Source organism: Calliphora vicina, chromosome 5 (genome assembly GCF_958450345.1).
Source record: "Calliphora vicina chromosome 5, idCalVici1.1, whole genome shotgun sequence".
NCBI classification, from domain to species: domain Eukaryota; kingdom Metazoa; phylum Arthropoda; class Insecta; order Diptera; family Calliphoridae; genus Calliphora; species Calliphora vicina.
In genome coordinates, this window is record NC_088784.1 from 1,973,886 (window position 1) to 1,993,306 (window position 19,421).

The following is a 19,421-nucleotide window of genomic DNA, read 5'->3' on the forward strand; positions in this document are numbered from 1 at the left end:
TTTTTAATGGGAATTTTTAGGTAATCACAGATTATCTTCCTTTTTCGATTTGGAGCAGTTTTAAAGGAGCTAGAGCCTGTTTTAGGTTTTCATATAAAAATCGATTTTTAATGGGAAACTAAGGTGATCACAGATTATCTTCCTTTTTCGATTTGGAGCAGTTTTAAAGGAGCTAGAGCCTATTTTAGGTTTTCAAATAAAAAATCGATTTTTAATCGGAAATTAAATCACAGATTATCTTCCTTTTTCGATTTGGAGCAGTTTTAAAGGAGCTAGAGCCTATTTTAGGTTTTCAAATAAAAAATCGATTTTTAATCGGAAATTAAGGTGATTACAGATTATCTTCCTTTTTCGATTTGGAGCAGTTTTAAAGGAGCTAGAGCCTATTTTAGGTTTTCAAATAAAAAATCGATTTTTAATCGGAAATTAAGGTGATCACAGATTATCTTCCTTTTTCGATTTGGAGCAGTTTTAAAGGAGCTAGAGCCTGTTTTAGGTTTTCATATAAAAAATCGATTTTTAATGGGAAATTAAGGTGATCACAGATTATCTTCCTTTTTCGATTTGGAGCAGTTTTAAAGGAGCTAGAGCCTATTTTAGGTTTTCATATAAAAGATCGATTTTTAATGGGAAATTAAGGTGATCACAGATTATAATCCTTTTTCAATTTGGAGTAGTTTTAAGGGGTTAGAGCCTATATTAGGTTTTCATATAAAAAATCGATTTTTAATGGGAAATTAAGGTGATCACAGATTATCTTCCTTTTTCAATTTGGAGCAGTTTTAAAGGAGTTAGAGCCTGTTTTAGGTTTTCATATAAGGTGATCACAGATTATATTCATTTTTCAATTTTTATGGACCTAGATGGATGTAGATGGACCTAGATAGAAATTTTCATCACAATAAAAAGTGCATTAAATAAAAAAAAACATCTGTATTTAGCGCCATCTTTTGGATAATTTCATAAAGTATTTAATTAAAAATAATTCTGTTCTTTCTGAAATTGACATGCTAGTTAAGGATGACTAATAGCTGCTCTAAGTATTGTTTATGACATTTTCAAGAATTTGTCTTTTTACCGCCAACTTTTAGTCTTACTATGTGGTTAGATTATTCCGAGTAACTTAATAAAATACAATACTACCTGTTATTAAATGATTTCGCATGTAGAAAACCAGAATAACTGTAGAGGTATTCTGTAATAATTAAATAAAATGAGACAAAATTCCATTTACATACAATAATATTGTTGTATGTATAACAAAATATGTAAAAATGTTCATTTGTATTTTTTTCTTTAATATTTAAATTTGAATGTTGTATTACAATATATATCGAATATATATATATTATATACATCATACAATATATATATATTATATACATCATACAATATGTATAAAATAATAATAATAATATAATAATAATAAAATAATATAAAAAAAATTCATGTATACGATGTAAAAATTTATAGTGTAAAATATACAAAAAAAAAATGTAAAGTAGAAAAGAAGATGGAAATGTTAAAATTAACAAAATGCATAAATATATATATAGTATTTGAATGTCTATATATGTATATAGTAGTAAGTAGTAGGTGTTACATACATGTTACATTACATACATACATATATACATAACATACATATGTATACATACATATTTAAGAGCAAATTTATGTAAAAGTACTAATCGCGTAAATTTTTTGCTAGCAATAGATTGTTGTGGTGGCCAGACAGATGTCGGACCAACTCTTGTACTGATTCGAAATACATTGAACAGAAGCAGCAACAATAGCGGGTGTCATTGTCGTTGCCGTTTGTGGTGATGACGTTTCTATGAACTGAACACAAGTGTTTTAATAGATGGGCCTTTTGTTTGAACATCGCTATGCAGAGGCGACAGGCGAAAGGCTTTTCGCCGGTGTGAACTCTAAGATGGGTTTTTAGGTTCCAGGACATGCCGAATTGTTTGCCGCAGTACTCGCAGCGATATTCGCGGACAGAGTTCTGCGTGTTATTGCATAGGCCTGTGTTGGGGCTGTTCTGATTGCTGGAGCCTTCGAGACTTAGATTGATCTCCGAAATGGATGTAAGGCCAGGCTGTAGATGAGATAATGAGGACATATTCGAGTTGTGCGTTGATTGCCATTGGTATACCAATTGTGGTGGCAGTTGTACTGTCTTTTCAGGGCTGTCATGTCGGGAGATGTTTTTTTCTAGCAAATTTCGATTTTGAGGCAGTATATCAGACGGGTTGATAACGCCCTCATCGAGTGGCAGTAGTAGGTTTTTTTCCGGCATATAGCCGGTCATTGGTGAAAGGGACGATTTAGCTGAGCGAAATTCATCTAGCAGATTCTGCTGATAAGATACGAAAGGCTTGTGGCTGGGCGATGAATGAAAACCGGGTCGTCGTTTTCGATGTGGCGTAACAACGTAATTGTCGGGGGAACTGTTCAAGTCGCCGTGATCTGAAAGTGGTTTAAGGCAATCCTTGGCTGAGTCGGAAAACAGTGTTTTGCGCTTTGCACTTTCCATAATGTTGAGCGAATCGTAGTCTGGGGAATAGCTGCTTTTGCCACGGAATATATTTTTCATACTGTGCTCGGATTTAGTGCGTACGCCCAGAGACAAATTAACCGGATTTAGGCCACTTATGTTGTTTGCATCGGACAGGCTGTCTATGTCATTTGTATCTTTATTTTTATTCAAATCTGCCGTACTGTCGCTGTCAATATTCAGGTTGTCGTCTTCATTTTCCTCGGATATGTTTTTTTCCGAGCTGGATGATGATGGAGGAGGGCTCTTTTTTATGTCGCTGCAAGTTTCACTTTTAAGTTTCTTTTCACAATCGGGACTTTCGGCCGGAACCGATACTTTTCTATTCGCAATTATTTGATTGCTGCCACTTTCTGAGCTGGTTCCGGTGCCACTTCCACTTCCACTGACGCTGCCACTGCCTGTCAATGTCGTATCAGTTGTCTTCCAGTTGTCCGATTTAATCTGTAGCAACAGCAGCAGGTCGTGCAAATAATTGACATCTCGTGATGTTATGCACGTCTGGCCGGAGTACAGAAAGTCCAATAAGAATTTGAAATATGTAGCATTAACATCCGGGAAATACACTGTCGTCATACAATCATATAGTTGAGTATCTTCCAGAAGGTTTCTTAAAAAGTTCAATAAAAGAAACAAATTAATATTAATATATTAAATGGTTTGTACCTGCGCAAATGTACATATGTATGTACATAATTACTATGTTAAAGTTTAAGTTACCTTATCAATGGACTTGCTGCTGCCAAAACCAATTTGTGAGCGTGTAATTTCACTTTATTCTCACAGACAATCGTCAAATCAGCGGGATGTTCTCCACGAAATGCAGCTCCAATTTCTTTAAGAATACATTCGCCATGTTTGCTGTATTGCAACATCAACATTCTCGGTACCTAAAACCAAATTGACAAATAAAATAAAAGAAATAAAATCAAATAAAATCATAAGCACTTTGGTTGGTAGGTATAGCTACAAATTCATTTCTTAAAAAGACGTCTGAAAAAGTACGCCATAATACAAGTTGAGTTAGTAAGAGTTAGATAGTAAGAGGCCTTGGATTTTTAAATTAATATTTTTTATTTTTTTTTTAATTTTCATACTGTATATACATTTGTATATATGTATGTATTTATAATACTTGATCAAAACTACTTTCTAAAAATGGTTTACATCTCTTTCTTCGTAAGCTCTCATATAGACACACACACACACTCGCATTCACAATAAAATATAGAGATACATTCATAACTAAACAAAGAGAATTTTGTAGGAGTATCATGGTGAGAGGAACGATCGTCCAATTTACCAACCAATTTGTTTGTACCCTTGTTATTGAGTATACATTTTTAGTTTTTTTGTTTTGTAAAACATTTTAATTTACCAATGAAATGGAAAGCGTTCTTAACTTGATGCTTTAACAAAACTTTAAAAATACATTAAGCAATAGTTATTTTAGTATTTGATTAAACAAATAACAACAATAACATTTAGTATTATGAATTTTTCTTTCAGTTACACCAATACCCTTGCGCATGCTCTTTGGTTCGCTAAATTGTTGCCACTCATTGTCTATCTTTCAGTCCGTCCGTCCGTCCTTCCGTCTGTCTACCGATTTCAAGTGAAGTAAGGCAGCTTTTTCTTTCCATATACAAAAATACATACACATGTACATTGTACATACATATTAAATTGTACCCACTTTTACGAGTATTAAACGAAAGCTTCACTAAACTCTCTTATTCTTCCGTTTAACTTCTTTCTATCTACAACAATAGTGTCCAATTAGCGTTATTGACACAGTGCTTTAAGCTGTATTTTTAGTGATTTTTTTTGGAAAAAATTTTCCGTCTCTTGCATGTGCTTTTCAGTGAATTTTTTCTAAAATTGTTCAAAAACTTGTTTAATATTTATAACATAAAATTATTAACCCCCGTAATGGCCCAAAGCAAATTTAAATGCAATCGCAAAAACATTATTCTTTAAAAATTTAATAATTTACTTTCGTGAATTATTATCGAAAGAGATCCTTGTATGGGAGCTATGACCGATTGCCTTGAAATTAGGACGTGTGATTTATTTCTATATGAAAATTATTTCTGATGAATTTTATTTGTAACCAACATTTTTATGTTTCTGAGTCGATCGGTATAATTTAATTCTAACATCGGGTTTTGAATCGTGCAATCGAATGACTCGATTAATTTTTTCATGTAATCAAGGTCAAACTTGATTAATATAATAACCCAATGCTCGTCACCCCAAAATCACAATAGATCATTATAAAAGGATCATGATTAGCAATAAATTAGATTAAAATCTAAACTGTGACAAAAATGTAAAAAAAACAACTTGAAATTATAATTTCTCCAAAGAATTACTAAGCTGCTTTACATTACGACTTCTAAGGATTTTGCTTAAATTTGTTATATACATTCTGATTGAAATTGTTTTATATAGGAGTACATTATGATTTGAAAAGGTTATCTTTCGAAAAATCTTTTAATAAAACTGTTGATTTTATAGAATCCGATCAAATACTAATAGATATTATATTATAAACCCTTAGAAACTTCGAACCAACATTGGACAAACAGTATAGTTTATAAGAACTATAATGGTTTTTATCTTAATTTAGTATTAAAAAATGTTCCGATAATGAACTAATTTGTTTATTAGGAACCAATATCCAATCAATGTTAATTTTACAGTAAAATATGTGATTCGGTTAGATAATTAATCTACATGGAACTTTGACGTTTGATGTCACAAATGATTCTTTACTTAAACGGAACTGAAACCTTTTTTTTTGCTTCGAAAATGTCGTCATATGCTTTATTTCTTTAATTTGCAAAAAAAAGTGCCGCTGAAGCACATCGATTGCTCAACGAAGCTTATGGTGAATGTGTTTCATCGGTTTCAACGTACGAGAGATGATTTCAGAACTGGCGATTTTAACAAGGAAGACAAAGATCGCTCAGGCCAGTCAAAAAAGTTTAAAGACCAATAATTGGAGACATTACTCCATGGAGATTGTTGTCTAACTCAACAAGAGCTTGCATAATCCACAATTTCGAAACGCTTGCAAGCAGCAGTATTCATCCAAAAGCAGGAAAATTGGGTAACATACGAATTGAAGTTGAGAGACCTTGAAAGACGATTTTGTATGTCTGAAATGCTGCTTGAACGCTATAAAAGAAAATCATTTTTGCACCAAAACATTACGTGCGATGAAAAATTTTAATCATTACGATAACCCGCAGCGTAAGAGATTGTATGTTATAAGGCCGGCCAAAAAGACAAATCGGGTCCAAAAGAGCCCTATCCATTATGAAAACCGGCCAGACCATCGTACTATAGGTAATTTTACCTATTTTTGTGGCCAAAGTGTTTCCTTAGAAACACTGAACAAGATGAAAATCGGTATACGGGGGTTTTCAAGGTTTCTGATTTCGAATCTGAGGTAAAATTTTTCAAATTCAAAATGGCGTATCCAATATGGCGGCGTAAATTTTAAAATGTCTTCTGATTTGCATGAAAATCGGTATACGGGAGTATTCAAGATTGCTGATTTCGAATCTGAGGTAGAATTTTTCAAATTCAAAATGGCTGACCCAATATGGCGTCTTAAATTTTAAAATGTCTTCTGATTTACATGAAAATTGGTATACAGGAATATTCATATCTGAGGTAAAATTTTCCATATTCAAAATGGCGGATAAATTTTTATTTTCAAAACATCTCAAAAAAAAAAATATTTTTTTTTCCTTCACATAAGCCGATTCCTCATTCAAAATATTGCCGCATTCAACTTTAGCAACAACAAAATTGTAAACAGCAGCATTCTTCTCCTCTTTCTTTTGTTCATCCAACCAAACTTCCGCAAGTTCGTTATATTGCTAGCGGAGGCTGCCCACGAAAAATGATATTTCTCAAAAAGTGCAAAAAAAAAATGCAGCATGAAATTGATAAATTAAACTCAAAATTCTACATTTAACACGTTTCTGGCCAAATTTGGCCAACTGTTTAAAAGTTTATCCAAAGTTAATTTTTCAGATAATATTATTAGAAGAAAGAAATAGTACTATTAAGTTTCCTAATGAACCACTAAAGTTTCAAGTTTATTGGTTCATTTTAATGTGGATTCTAGCTCATTCGAAACGCATTATTAAAATTAAAAAAGTACCATAGAGACCCACATTTTGTATTCCCACTCAGCATCATGAATGCCTAATTTCATATTTCAGGACCCATTATTAGTGAAAATGCAAAAGAAATGTACCACTCGAGTAACCTTTTGAGAATTCTAACATGTGTGTCTAATTTTTAGGTTTATAATTATAAAATATTCCAAAAGTACTATAACAATAAAGAAATAGTACTATAGCCAACTATTATGTACATAAGAAAAATAATTTAATATAATAAAAAGTACAATTAGAAGATAAAGTACCAATTTTCCACAATTGAACCACCGTCAAGTTTGAAATCAAAGTAATTTCCTGATTATAGGTTTAATATTAAGAAAATTCAAAAAGTATAATTTTGAAGAACTAAAATGTACTCCTTAATTTGGTTTAGTTTTCATTTTTTGGTATTATAATACAATTGAGCCCCCTATTCTTGATTATTTGTTTACTGAGAAGCATATTAGCCAACTTTAATGTATATAAGCTAACTAATTTAATATATTAAAAAAGTACCATTAATGCCCGTAACTTCAACAAATATATATCTATCAGGGCTTAGTTACTTATGGAGTAAAAATATTTGGTAATTTTTACCCGTAGATATTGATTTGAAATTAATGTCAAGTTACCTTTTAGGTAAATTTATCTGCTGGGTATTTTACACCGTAGATATCTATTTGTTGAAGTTACGGGCATAAAAGAAATAGTACCAATTTTCCTTTATCATCTTGAACATCAGTCAAATTTTAATTTTAAATTTGTTAGATTTTCCTATATTATCAACTGATTTTGTTTCTATAATACTTGATATTTAATAAATTATCACAAAACCGACCGAAACCTATCGGTTTTAAATTTTTTGGAAACTCTAGTTTATATCAGAGCTGTAAATGAATCATTCTTTTTTGATTTTAATTCATTATGAATTAGCTAAATTTTGAATTAATTCATTGAATTGAAAAAATGAATTGAATGAAATTTGAATCAATTCAAACGAATTAGGCAGAAATGAATTTCAATTCATTTCCAATTCAAATGAATTTGTAAAAATGAGTTGCAATTCATTTACAATTCATTTGAATTGAATTGATTTTGAATTAATTCAAATGAATTAGAAAAAAGAATTAGCAATTCAAATGAATGATTCAAAACTGAGTTGCAATCAATCAAATTCAAGAGCAGATCTCTAGGGGGAATGAAAGATTTCTCCTACCAAAATGAAAATATCCAGTACAAAAATTGAAAAGCCTTGTCCTGTATACGCGCCTGATCAATGAAAACATGGTGTTTGGAGTTTGTTTCTTCAAGAAGAACTGATTTTTATTTTGAAATACGCTGAACGACAAAACATATTTAATATTCAAGAAGCAATTAATAATTTTTGAAATTTTGTGACCCACGACCACCCAACAACAAACTTTTTGCTAATATTTATATTATATTTATTTCAAAAAAATAAAACTATCTTCCAAAAATAATCAAAAATCAGGAAAAATAACAATGTATGTAGTTCAAAACACAATTGAGTTTCATAAATAAGGCTAATTAGATTTAATTAGAATGCATCATTCACCTTAAACAACTTTCAACACCAGCTGACGATGGTAACGGCGCATTATATTTAAAGGAAGACTTTTTAACCGTCGATTAGTTATACTGCATACTTAATGACATTGAAGAATCTGCTAAATATGCTGCGAATTTCGCGTCGGAGTTGGAAGTGAATTGATATTTTTTTTTCTAATTCGTTTGAATTAATTCAAAATCAATTCAATTCAAATGAATTGTAAATGAATTGAATTAATTCAAAATCAATTCAATTCATTTGAATTGGAAACGAATTGCAATTCATTTTTACCAAATTCATTTGAATTAATTCAAAATCAATTCAATTCATTTGAATTGGAAACGAATTGCAATTCATTTTTACCAATTCCATTTGAATTGACTCAAATTTCATTCAATTCATTTTTTTGTGTGAATGATTCGCGAATTAATTCAAAAATGAGTGATTCATTTACAGCTCTGGTTTATATAGACTAGCTTGCAAATATAAAATAAATAAAAAATTATATGAAAGTAGTTTTAATTTCAAAACTAAGCTAAACATCATAAATTGTCGCGCAATATAAAAAAAATTTCTTTGTAAATGTTGCTATTTGTACAAAATTTTCTTTGTTTGATTATTTTTTATTGTAATATGTACTGTTGTAAATTTGTTGGTGTTTTCTTTTTTTTTTTGGAAAAAATAAGCGATTTTTCCTTGATTTTAATGCTTATTGAAATAAAAAAAAGTTGACAACGCTGGCGCATAGTGCAATACCACTCTCTCTCTCAAAACTCATTCCTTTCACGAAAAAGCTCCGAGTAGTCGATTACGTATGCGTAAAAGACATTAAGCCAGACAGTCAGCCCCACAGACGCAGTAAAAATTTTTAATACAGATACAAATATGTACGGATGTATGTATGTATCTACTTATGTACGTTTGAGTGTGTGTATCTATGTATGTAGATATAAACATTAAAGCAAAAGACGTGAAATCCAACACACTCTTTTAACACAATGTTTATTAAGTAATCTATGAAATTGTAACTGTAATGGCAAACCTTTTTTTGGTTTGGTTTGGCAACATACATATGCATGTATGTATGTATATAAGTATGTATGTTTGTATATGTACAATACATGAAGCCGTTTAATTAATGGAAAGAAGAAAATCTTTTTTTTTTTTTATTTCAAGAGTAGAAAGAGCTCCATGTTTAATCTCAACACAATGAATTTCAGTTAATGGCAGCACGGTACACTGCGCCATATGTACGTCATACCAGTCTGTTATTGAAATCTGTATGTATGTCTGTCTGTCTGTTTCTATTTTGACTTGACTTGTTCATATTGAATGCTGAAATGTTAGGTCTGGTTAGGTTTTGCAGCTCTCTTTTGTTGTATGTATTTGGCATACCTTTCGTTTTCATATAAAAAAATACATACAAACTTGTATCTACGTATACGTACGTAGCCATGTAGTATGTTTGTATGTATGTACGAGTATGTATGTGTATAATATTCATATTAATGCAAGAAGAGCAGTAAAGATTTCCCAGCAAACCAAACACTTGGTAAAACACTTCACTTTACCTTAATTGTTAATGAAATTTGTATTGAAATACATACATAAATTATTTAGAGTAAGGAGAAAAGTAATTTGCTTAATATGACCTTACTAGTATTAAAATGTGTTGTCAGTTCTACATTGTATTTTGGAATTATCAATTGTTCAATTATGCATTTTAGATACTAGTATCCATAGAGAATAGACATAGAGCGGAAACTCTTCTGTCAAAGACCTAACTCAGTTGTCAGAAACCTAAGTGGTGAGAATGTATTAGTAGAAAAAACTATGTGAAAACAAAAACAACACTCGTATGTGTAATTATTTTGAGTATTTTTTTTGTTTGAGTTTTTTTTCTGGTTTCCGCTCTATGTTTCTCTATGCTAGTATCTCTGTTTTGAAAAGTTGTTTACATTTAAGGTTCTTATTTTATATTTCATTATAACTAAAGTTGTTTTCTATCAATATGTATGTGTTCATTATTTTGTAATAATATCATAAAATACATGTTTCACTGCGGACTTTCCAATAATTTCATCAGAATAGAGCTCTTCACTTCAATCGAATTAATATTTATAACACTCTAAATATTCCCCGATTTACAAACAAAAACGTTTACAGAACAGAGATTTACTCGTAATAAAAATTGGCATAACATTATGTACTAGGATCGAACACTTTTAAAACACTTTTTTACCACTTTTATGGAAAGAATTTTGAACAAAAATTTTATCGTGCATACATTTTAAACTAGAGTTTCGTGTTCGGTTTTAATCGAAACCGAAACCGCGGTTTTTCAAGGCCTAAAACCGAAACCGACAATTATTCTTCGGTTTTTACTTTTAATCTATTTTCAGTAGACAAATTAAAAAATTTAGATATGAAAAAAAAACTTTTTCATCCAAGTATTTACTGACAATTAAAATTCAAATGACTGATTATTTTTTTAATTTAAGAAAAGAATGCAAAGTGTTTTTAACAAAGACTTATTTATTTTCAAATATCCAATAAAAGTATGGAGTACTGGCTGACCCGATGCTGACCCCAATTAGAAGAAAGAAATAGTACTATTAAGTCTGCCTTTGTGAATTAATAATAATTCGGGATAATTCTAGTTTCCAGTTTATTGGTTCATAGTAATGTGGATTCTAGCTCCTTCGAAACGTATTATTCGAATTAAAAAAGGACCATAAAGACCTACATTTTGTATTCCCACTCAGCATCATGAATGCCTAATTTCATATTTCTGGGCCAATTATTATTGAAAATGCAAAAGAAATGTACCACTAAAGTCACATTTTGCGAATTTTAACTCATTCAGAATCATGTGTCTCTAATATTTAGGTTTATTATTGTAAAATATTCGAAAAGTACTATTACAATAAAGAAATAGTACTATAGCCAACTATTATGTACATAAGACAAATAATTTAATATAATAAAAAGTACATTTAGAAGATAAAGTACCAATTTTCCATAATTGAACCCCCGTCAAGTTTGAAATTAAAGTAATTTCTTGATTATAGGTTCAATATTATAGAAAATTCAAAAAGTATCATTTTGAAGAACGAAAAAGTACTCCTTAATTTGGTTTAGTTTTCCTTTTTTTGGTATCATAATATTATTATTCTTTGTTTACTGAAAAGCTTATTAGCCAACTTTAATGTATATAAGCTAACTAATTTAATATATTAAAAATATCATTAAAAGAAATAGTACCAATTTTCCTTTATCATCTTGAACACCAGTCAAGTTTGAATTATAAATTTTAAATTAAAAACTGATTTTGTTTCTATAACACTTGATATTTAATAAATTATCACAAAACCGCCCGAAACCAAACGGTTTTCAATTTTGAAATATTTTAAGTTTTTTCACAGTGTATTATTGTGTTTGACATGCAGAAGAGAGTGGACGTCGAATATATTCAATCAGCCCAATTATGAATAAAACATTTTTTCCCATTGAATTTGAATAGGAAAAAATGAGAAAAGGGAAAAACTCCCGGGGAATTTTTATTCATAATTGGGCTGATTGAATATATTCGACGACCACTCTCTTCTGCATGTCAAACACAATAATACACTGTGAAAAAAGTTAAAATATTTCAAAATTTAGTGGTACTGCTATTATCTTGTTCACATCTGTATGTAATATGAAAAAAATTAAAAGAGTGTGGTAGTATATTGATGTCCATTCATAAACTGGACATAGAATTTATATTTGTATTCATTTTATATTGATTTATAAATAAATGAGCGAGTGTATGTCGAATATATAATATTTTGTGTTATTTTTTTGAGGATTAGTCGATTCTACCATTTCTAACGGATATATTTTTGTGCTCAAATTGGTTAAATTAAGGAATTTATTAGTGTCTTCCTAAAACAAGACCTTAACTATTGTGTTAGGTCATTTGCATTGGCCAATTCCATGTCATTGCGCTAAAAAAACCTAATGTGTCAAATTTTAGCAAATTATATTTACGTGAAAAGCTGAAAGCTGATAAAATCTTGACGATACTATGGGAACGATGAAGTTACTGAATAATGTTAAAAATATGATTTTATTTCAAGTTCCCCTGATTCAGAAACTCGAACGGAAAACAATTTTAAACATTTTGAATGAAGCTTTTAAAGTAAATTTTCTATTATATTTGAAAATAACTGCATAACTAGGACAAGTTTTATTAATATAAATATAAGTTAAAGTATTTTCACGAAATGGGTGGCAGAATATGCGAATGAAAAAATAAAGAATCTTAAGATTTGTATAAATTTTATTTAGAGATTGTTAAAATGCATGTAATTTGAAGGGCGTTGAATAAGGTCATCACATTTGGCCTATTATTGATAAGATAATTCAATGGCTCTAAATCAATCACCTGTAAATTACAAATTATGAGTTCAATTCTAATTAAAATATTAAGAAATGTGTACAGAAAGTGAATTATTTCATGAAAACAAATATCAGAGATCATTTTTTAAAAAAATAAAATTTTTCTTAACTCTACGAGCTTTCAAATGTGATGCCCTTATTTCTCAACGCCCTTCAAATTCGCATTTATAAAGTGAAAAAATGTTCAAATGAATTTAGGCTTTTTGGACTTTTTTTAAAAAAGAAAAGATTTTAACGATTATTTTAAAATAAAAAAATAAGACGATAAATAAAATCCTTTAAAACTCCCACAAAAGTTCATGGATATGATCAATTGTTTGTTTACATTATATTAATAAAATGTAGAGTTTTCAATTTTGTTTCAATGTTATTCTTTAGTATACAAAACTGATGCAAAATAACACAAATTTAATTTCATAAACTACAAGTTTGAAATTTAATAAAATTTCACATAAAACTAACATATGGGCAATTCCACGAGAATCGCTACCACGACTGAAAACACTAAAATCCTTGAAACTTTTTTTCAAGATGATTTGAATAGAAGAAAATAATAAAATGTGAAATACTATGTGAAAGTATTTAGATCATATTACAACATTTTAAAGACAAAAATAATAGTTTAAACTGATTATATTTAATTTTTTAATGTTTTAGGCCAAAATTGCGGCGAAAACTAGGCTCCCAATTTAGCTTGAATTTGACTCTTATTGTTTTTTTTGCTATTGTCAAATTGTTTATTGAAACCGAATGTATATTTTCTACTAGGCTCCCAATTAGCTTGAATTTGACTCTTATTGTTTTTTTTGCTATTGTCAAATTGTTTATTGAAACCGAATGTATATTTTCTATTCACTATTTTAGTTTTTGTATACATATATTTACAGAATATATATTGTTTTATTATAAGAGAAAAATCTGTCACGTACGGTATGTCACGTCCGATATTAAATTTTATTTATTATAAAATCATCCAAAGATTGTTTTTATTTAAATAGGACGGATTGTAAAGGAAAAATATTTCGTTTAGTGTAAGAAATTAAAAGAAAACTTAACGCCTCCATATTTCTACATGTACTTCAAAATGAGTTCCGTTTTATGTCACGTACGATATAGATATACCCTTATTTCGCTCAATATTTTGGACAACAATATTTCGAAAGAACTTTTTATTATTTTAAAATATAGTAGCCTTTGAATGGAACATAAAGACCAAATTATTTTTCAGATACTCTTATTTTTACAAAATCGATTCCACTCTATAGGCGTACAAATGTCACGTACAATGATATGGAATTGCCCATATTTTGAATCTATGTATAAATTCGAAAATATTGATGAAAAAGAAATTGTGACATGAAAAAGAAAAGTATGTAATTTTGAAAATTTTGCATAAAATGAAGGACAGGTTTAATTAATGTGCCATCCATTTTTATGTTCGACTACATAAATTATAATCGGTTAAATTGTTATTGTTAAAGATGCGTGAAGATTTTTCTTTTTAACAGTTTTTGGTTGGCTGGGATACAATACAGCACAACAGCAAGCAATAAGCTTATGAATGTTACGACTTAGTATGTGTGTGTACATATGTATTCGGCTGTGTGGTAATACCTCCTAAGCAAGCAGACAACAAGCAAGCAAGCAAGACAGCAGCAGCAACAACAAACTTTTCGAAAGTTTGTCATTAAGAAGTATGATCGATCTACTACTTTTTAGTAACGCAGAGATTAAATAAAGTCTGCCTTTCACAAAAAGCTCTAAATCGTCGTTTGTCCGACGTCGTCGTCGTCGTAATAATAGTATTCATTGGTAACGATGTGACCGACATCGTAGTCTGCTACAACAGCAACAACAACAATAACATGGAAAACAACACAAATGTTCGTAAATAACAAACAAACATAAGTGTGTAAGTATGGGAGATGTGATTGCATTAATACAATAAAAAAAATGGAAAAAAAAAACATTTCGTAAGTTTTATTTTATTTCTGTTGTTGCTGCTGTTGTTGTTGTTGTTTTTTGTGAAACTTTGAAAAGTGGTAATATTTATCGCAAGCATTTGTTGTTGTTGTTGTTGTATATATTTCTTGTTTTTATTTCTGTGTTGTGTTGTTTTTTTTTGTTTTTGTCTTACTTTTTCATATAAAACTTCTGTGAAGACCAGAAAATAAAGTAAAACAAAGAAACTATTTATGTTAAATATACGCAGAAATGAGAAAAAATTCAAATTAAAAGAAGAAACTTGAAGTGAAGGTCGTATATATGTATGAATGTCTGTAGATATGTACAAATGTATGTATAAGCTATGTATGTGTGTATGTATGTATATTTGTTGAATACAATTCATGTAAATATGTGTGTTTGTGTGTATTTATTATGTTTACATGTGTATGCGTGTGTGTGTATGAAGAAAGATGTAATACATGTATACCCGACCTACATAAAAGAAAATTATTCACTTTAATAAACTAACTAACCAACCAACTAATAACTAAACTAAACTAACTTACCTCTTTCATTTACAATAGTTTTTGTTGTTGTTGTTGCTGTCCAAAACGCAAAAAGAGTAGTAGTAGATATGTAGTAATATTCCTTGAAAATTAGTTGTTTCACTTGCTTGTAGGTATTTTGTAACTTTTTATTATATGTATGTATGTACGTAGCTATGTATGTTTTTTAATTAATTATTATTAATAGGTATGTATCTTTTGTACACTTTCTTAACTTCTTGTTGGCTTTTTTTTCTTCTTTTATTTATTTTTCTGTGATTGTGCAAACGTTTTAAGCGATCGGTCGTTCGGTCGGTCACACTTTTAAATTTAATGTTCCTTTATTTAATTCCATTTAGACCAGATCACTTACAGATCATTTATAATTTTTTGTAATTTTATTTTTAATTTATTTTTTTATTTCTTTTGTTTTGCTTTCAATATTTTTTTTCTTTCTTTCTTATTGCATACCACTAATTTGTATGTGTCCTCAAATCACTTTTATTGTTTTATTGTGAAACAACATGGGGGGAGCGCAATAAATTCCACTCACTTTAATGAACAAGAAAAAAAAAAACAACAAATAAAAAAGAAAAATCAAGAAATAACACTTTCCAACACCCAACAGGTTTTCCGATCTGCTTGCTTAAATATCACTTTTCTTACTGTGCCGAAACTTTTAAGTAAACACATTTCGTGGTCTAAAACACAACTGCAGTAAAACTTCATACTTAGCTTTTATTTTTCAGTTCAGTTTAGTTCAGTCAGTTAGTTTGGTTGGTTTCATATTTTTTTTTTGTTTGTTTTTGTTGTTTTTCTGTTCACCATCTCTTTTTTCAATGCAATTGTACTAGATACGTTTTATTTTCTCCTTCTTTCAATGTGATCTTTTCCAACCTAAAACACACTCTGTGTCTGTGTGGTGTGTATGGAGAATTTGAATGTTTTTTTTTTGTTTTTTGTTGTTTCCATCGTTATTGTTTCAACTTTCGTGTGAAGAGCCATATGATTGTGAATTATGCTCTCCGAAAGCTACAAATGAATGGTGAATGGTGCTCTAGTGCTCTTACTTTTTTTTATATGTTTTGAGCGCGAGTGTGTGTATGTGTGGTTATTTCTTTTAAAGTTCACATCGACGACGCAGAGCTTTTCTCACAATTTCTCATTTTAATGATGGTGATGGTGAATCATAATCACCATTCATTCTAGTATAGCAGTAACGAACAACAAACATAACAACAATAAAAACAACAACAGCAACACATTCATGTGTTTGTTTGTATATGTTATGTGATGGATATACAAACTTACAATTTTTAGTGTATGAATTTAATAGAGTAGCAAGCAGACAGTGTTTCCAATTCGACGATGAAGAGAAATGGACAAAAAAAAAATGCCCACAAAATTAAATAAAATTTCCACATTCAAGTAACACTTATTGCTAGGGATGCTATCATTTGTATCCTTCTTTTATACGTGTACTTCCCCTTTTCACTAAAAATATACCACCCATTCAGTCACTCATGACCAGATGTTTTTTTTTTTTACCAAAAAGCGGGACGTTAATATTGAAAAAGCAGAATTTCGAAGTAAAGAAATTCCGCTTTATACATATCCATATTTATTTTGACATTCAACGAACGTTCATTTTCGTTGTAGGATTTCTTATCGGGAAAAATGTCCCAAGAATCTATTTTCAGCAAATACCGGAAAAATTTTTGGGTGCTAAATGCTATTATGATACCAAAAAAAGGAGAACTAAACCAAACTAAGAAGTTTCATTCGTTAAAATTATACCTACTTTTTGAATTTTCTATAATATTGAACCTAGAATCAGGAAATTAATTTGATTTTAAACTTGACGGGGGTTCAAGTGTGGAAAATTGGTACTTTTTATTATATTTAATTATTTTACTTATATATATGTATATGTATGTACATAGTATAAGAGTTGACTGATATGCTTCTGAGTAAAGTAAGAATCAAGCCATATATCCGGTTTAATGACATTGAGGTAACAAAAACTATTAGTATTTTTTGAAATTTCAGTAATAATGAAACTATAAGCTGAAAATTAAACACATATGGGCAATTCCATATAATCGTACGTGACGCCTATAGAGTGGAATAGATTTTGCAAAAATAAATGTATCTGAAAAATAATTTGGTCTTTATGTTCCATTCAGAGGGTACTATATTTTAAAATAATAAAAAGTTCTTTCGAAATATTGTTGTCCAAAATATTGAGCGAAATAAGTGTATATCGTACGTGACATAAAACGGAACACATGTAGAAATATGTGAAAATATTGGAATCGTGAGAGGCGATATGTTTTCTTTTAATTTCTTACACTAAACGAAATATTTTTCCTTTACAATCTGTAATATTTAAATAAAAACAATCTTTGAATGATTTTACAATAAATAAAATTTAATATCGACGTGACATACCGTACGTGACAGATTTTTCTCTTATAATAAAACAATATAAATATATTCTGTAAATATATGTATACAAAAACTAAAAATGTGAATAGAAAATATGCATTCGGTTTTAATAAACAATTTGACAATAGCAAAAAAAAAACAATCAGTCAAATTCATTTCATACTACAAGCTAATTGGCAGCCTAGTTTTCGCTGCAATTTTAGCCTAAAATATTAAAAAATTAAATATAATCAGTTTAAATTATTATTTTTGTCTTTAAAATACGTTCACAAAGGAACATTTTATTATTTTCTTCTATTCAAAAGTAAGAGAGCTATATTCGGCTTACCCTTCACCAAATTATACTTCAAAATACAAATTTTAAATATTTTTAGGTAAACAAAATTTATTTTTCTGTTCCAAAGTTGTTGTTTTTAATTTTTTGTAAAATTTTTTTATTCGATTTGTTTTAAATTTTTTATATTAATTTTTTTTTTTAAATTTAAAGAAAAATATTTTTTTTAAATTTTAAATTTTTTTTTTGTGAAAAAAAACGGTTTAAAAAATATTTTTTCCGATTTTTACCCATTGTCCAACTTACTATGGTCTTATATACGTCGTTGCAAAGGTCTTTGAAATATCTACCTGGTTTTTCCTCATATCTCAGCCATTTGTGGACCGATTTTGCTGATTTTAAATAGGAAAATTCTCGAAAGCATGTCTGACAGAATTATTGAAGATTTGGATCCCGAAGATATCTGGGGTCTTCAGAAAATTGATTTCAACAGACAGACAGACAGACAGACAGACAGACAGACAGACAGACGGACGGACATGGCTTAATCGAATCCGCTATCTATAAGGATCCAGAATATATGTATATACAGCCCAATGATGGATAAAAATTCCGCGGGAGTTTTTTCCCATTGAATTTGAATAGGAAAAATGAGAAAAGGGAAAAAACTCCCGGGGAATTTTTATTCATAATTGGGCTGATACTTTATAGGGTCGGAAATGAAAAATGTAGAAATTACAAGCGGAATGACAAACTTATATATACCTTCTGAAAGAGTTAGAATTCACAAAATGTGACATTAGTGGTACATTTCTTTAGCTTTATCTATAATAGTGGGCCCAGAATCATGATGCTGAATGGGAATACAAAATGTGGGTATTTATTGTAGCTTTCTATTCTAATAATACGTTACAATTGTTTCATTGCAAAGTTGATTCTAATCAACTTTACAATGAATCAATTATCATGAAACTAGAGACATGTTATTCTGAATTAGTATTAATTCACCAAGGGAGACTAATGTACTATTTCTTTCCAATTGGATTGGCGAAGCACAGCGGGCGAGCAAGTCCTCCATAATTACAAAACTTTTGCATTATTATTTTGTATTTTTCATTAGAAGTTTAATTGTCAAGAAATACGATCAATATTTTTAAATGAGTTTGTGTCATTATTTATTAACAGGTTTCCCTAGCCTGCGAAAGTTAGCCTCCTGCTATATCATCTGAAGCAGTTATTGTAATACAATTTAAAAAAAATCTTATGATATTTTCGAGAAATTAGATGAATCATTGAATGAAAAAGTTTATTTTTTATTTATAAATTTTGAATTTTTCTACTGAAAATAAATTAAAAGTAAAAACCGAAGAATAATTGTCGGTTTCGTTTAAAACCGAACACGAAACTCTAAAAAAGGTGACTTATTTTGCTAAAAATTAAAAAAAAACAAACA

The 19,421-nt window shown here is 29.5% G+C and overlaps 1 protein-coding gene across 1 annotated transcript; it reads right to left on the reverse strand.

Moving 5' to 3' along the window:
- Positions 1-1,277: 1,277 nt before the first annotated feature.
- ken (ken and barbie) lies at positions 1,278-15,404 on the reverse strand. The gene is made up of 3 exons (XM_065510761.1): positions 15,268-15,404; positions 3,281-3,450; positions 1,278-3,170 (listed from the first exon to the last, which is right to left on the reverse strand). The coding sequence occupies exons 1-3, from the start codon at positions 15,274-15,276 to the stop codon at positions 1,688-1,690; spliced, it is 1,662 nt and encodes a 553-aa protein (XP_065366833.1). The 5' UTR covers positions 15,277-15,404; the 3' UTR covers positions 1,278-1,687.
- Positions 15,405-19,421: the final 4,017 nt, after the last annotated feature.

Excerpts from the sequence above, each read along its gene's own strand:
- ken (XM_065510761.1), bottom strand. Across the intron at positions 3,171-3,280 it reads GCAGCAAGTCCATTGATAAG|AAACCTTCTGGAAGATACTC; the intron begins GTAACTTAAACT and ends GAACTTTTTAAG.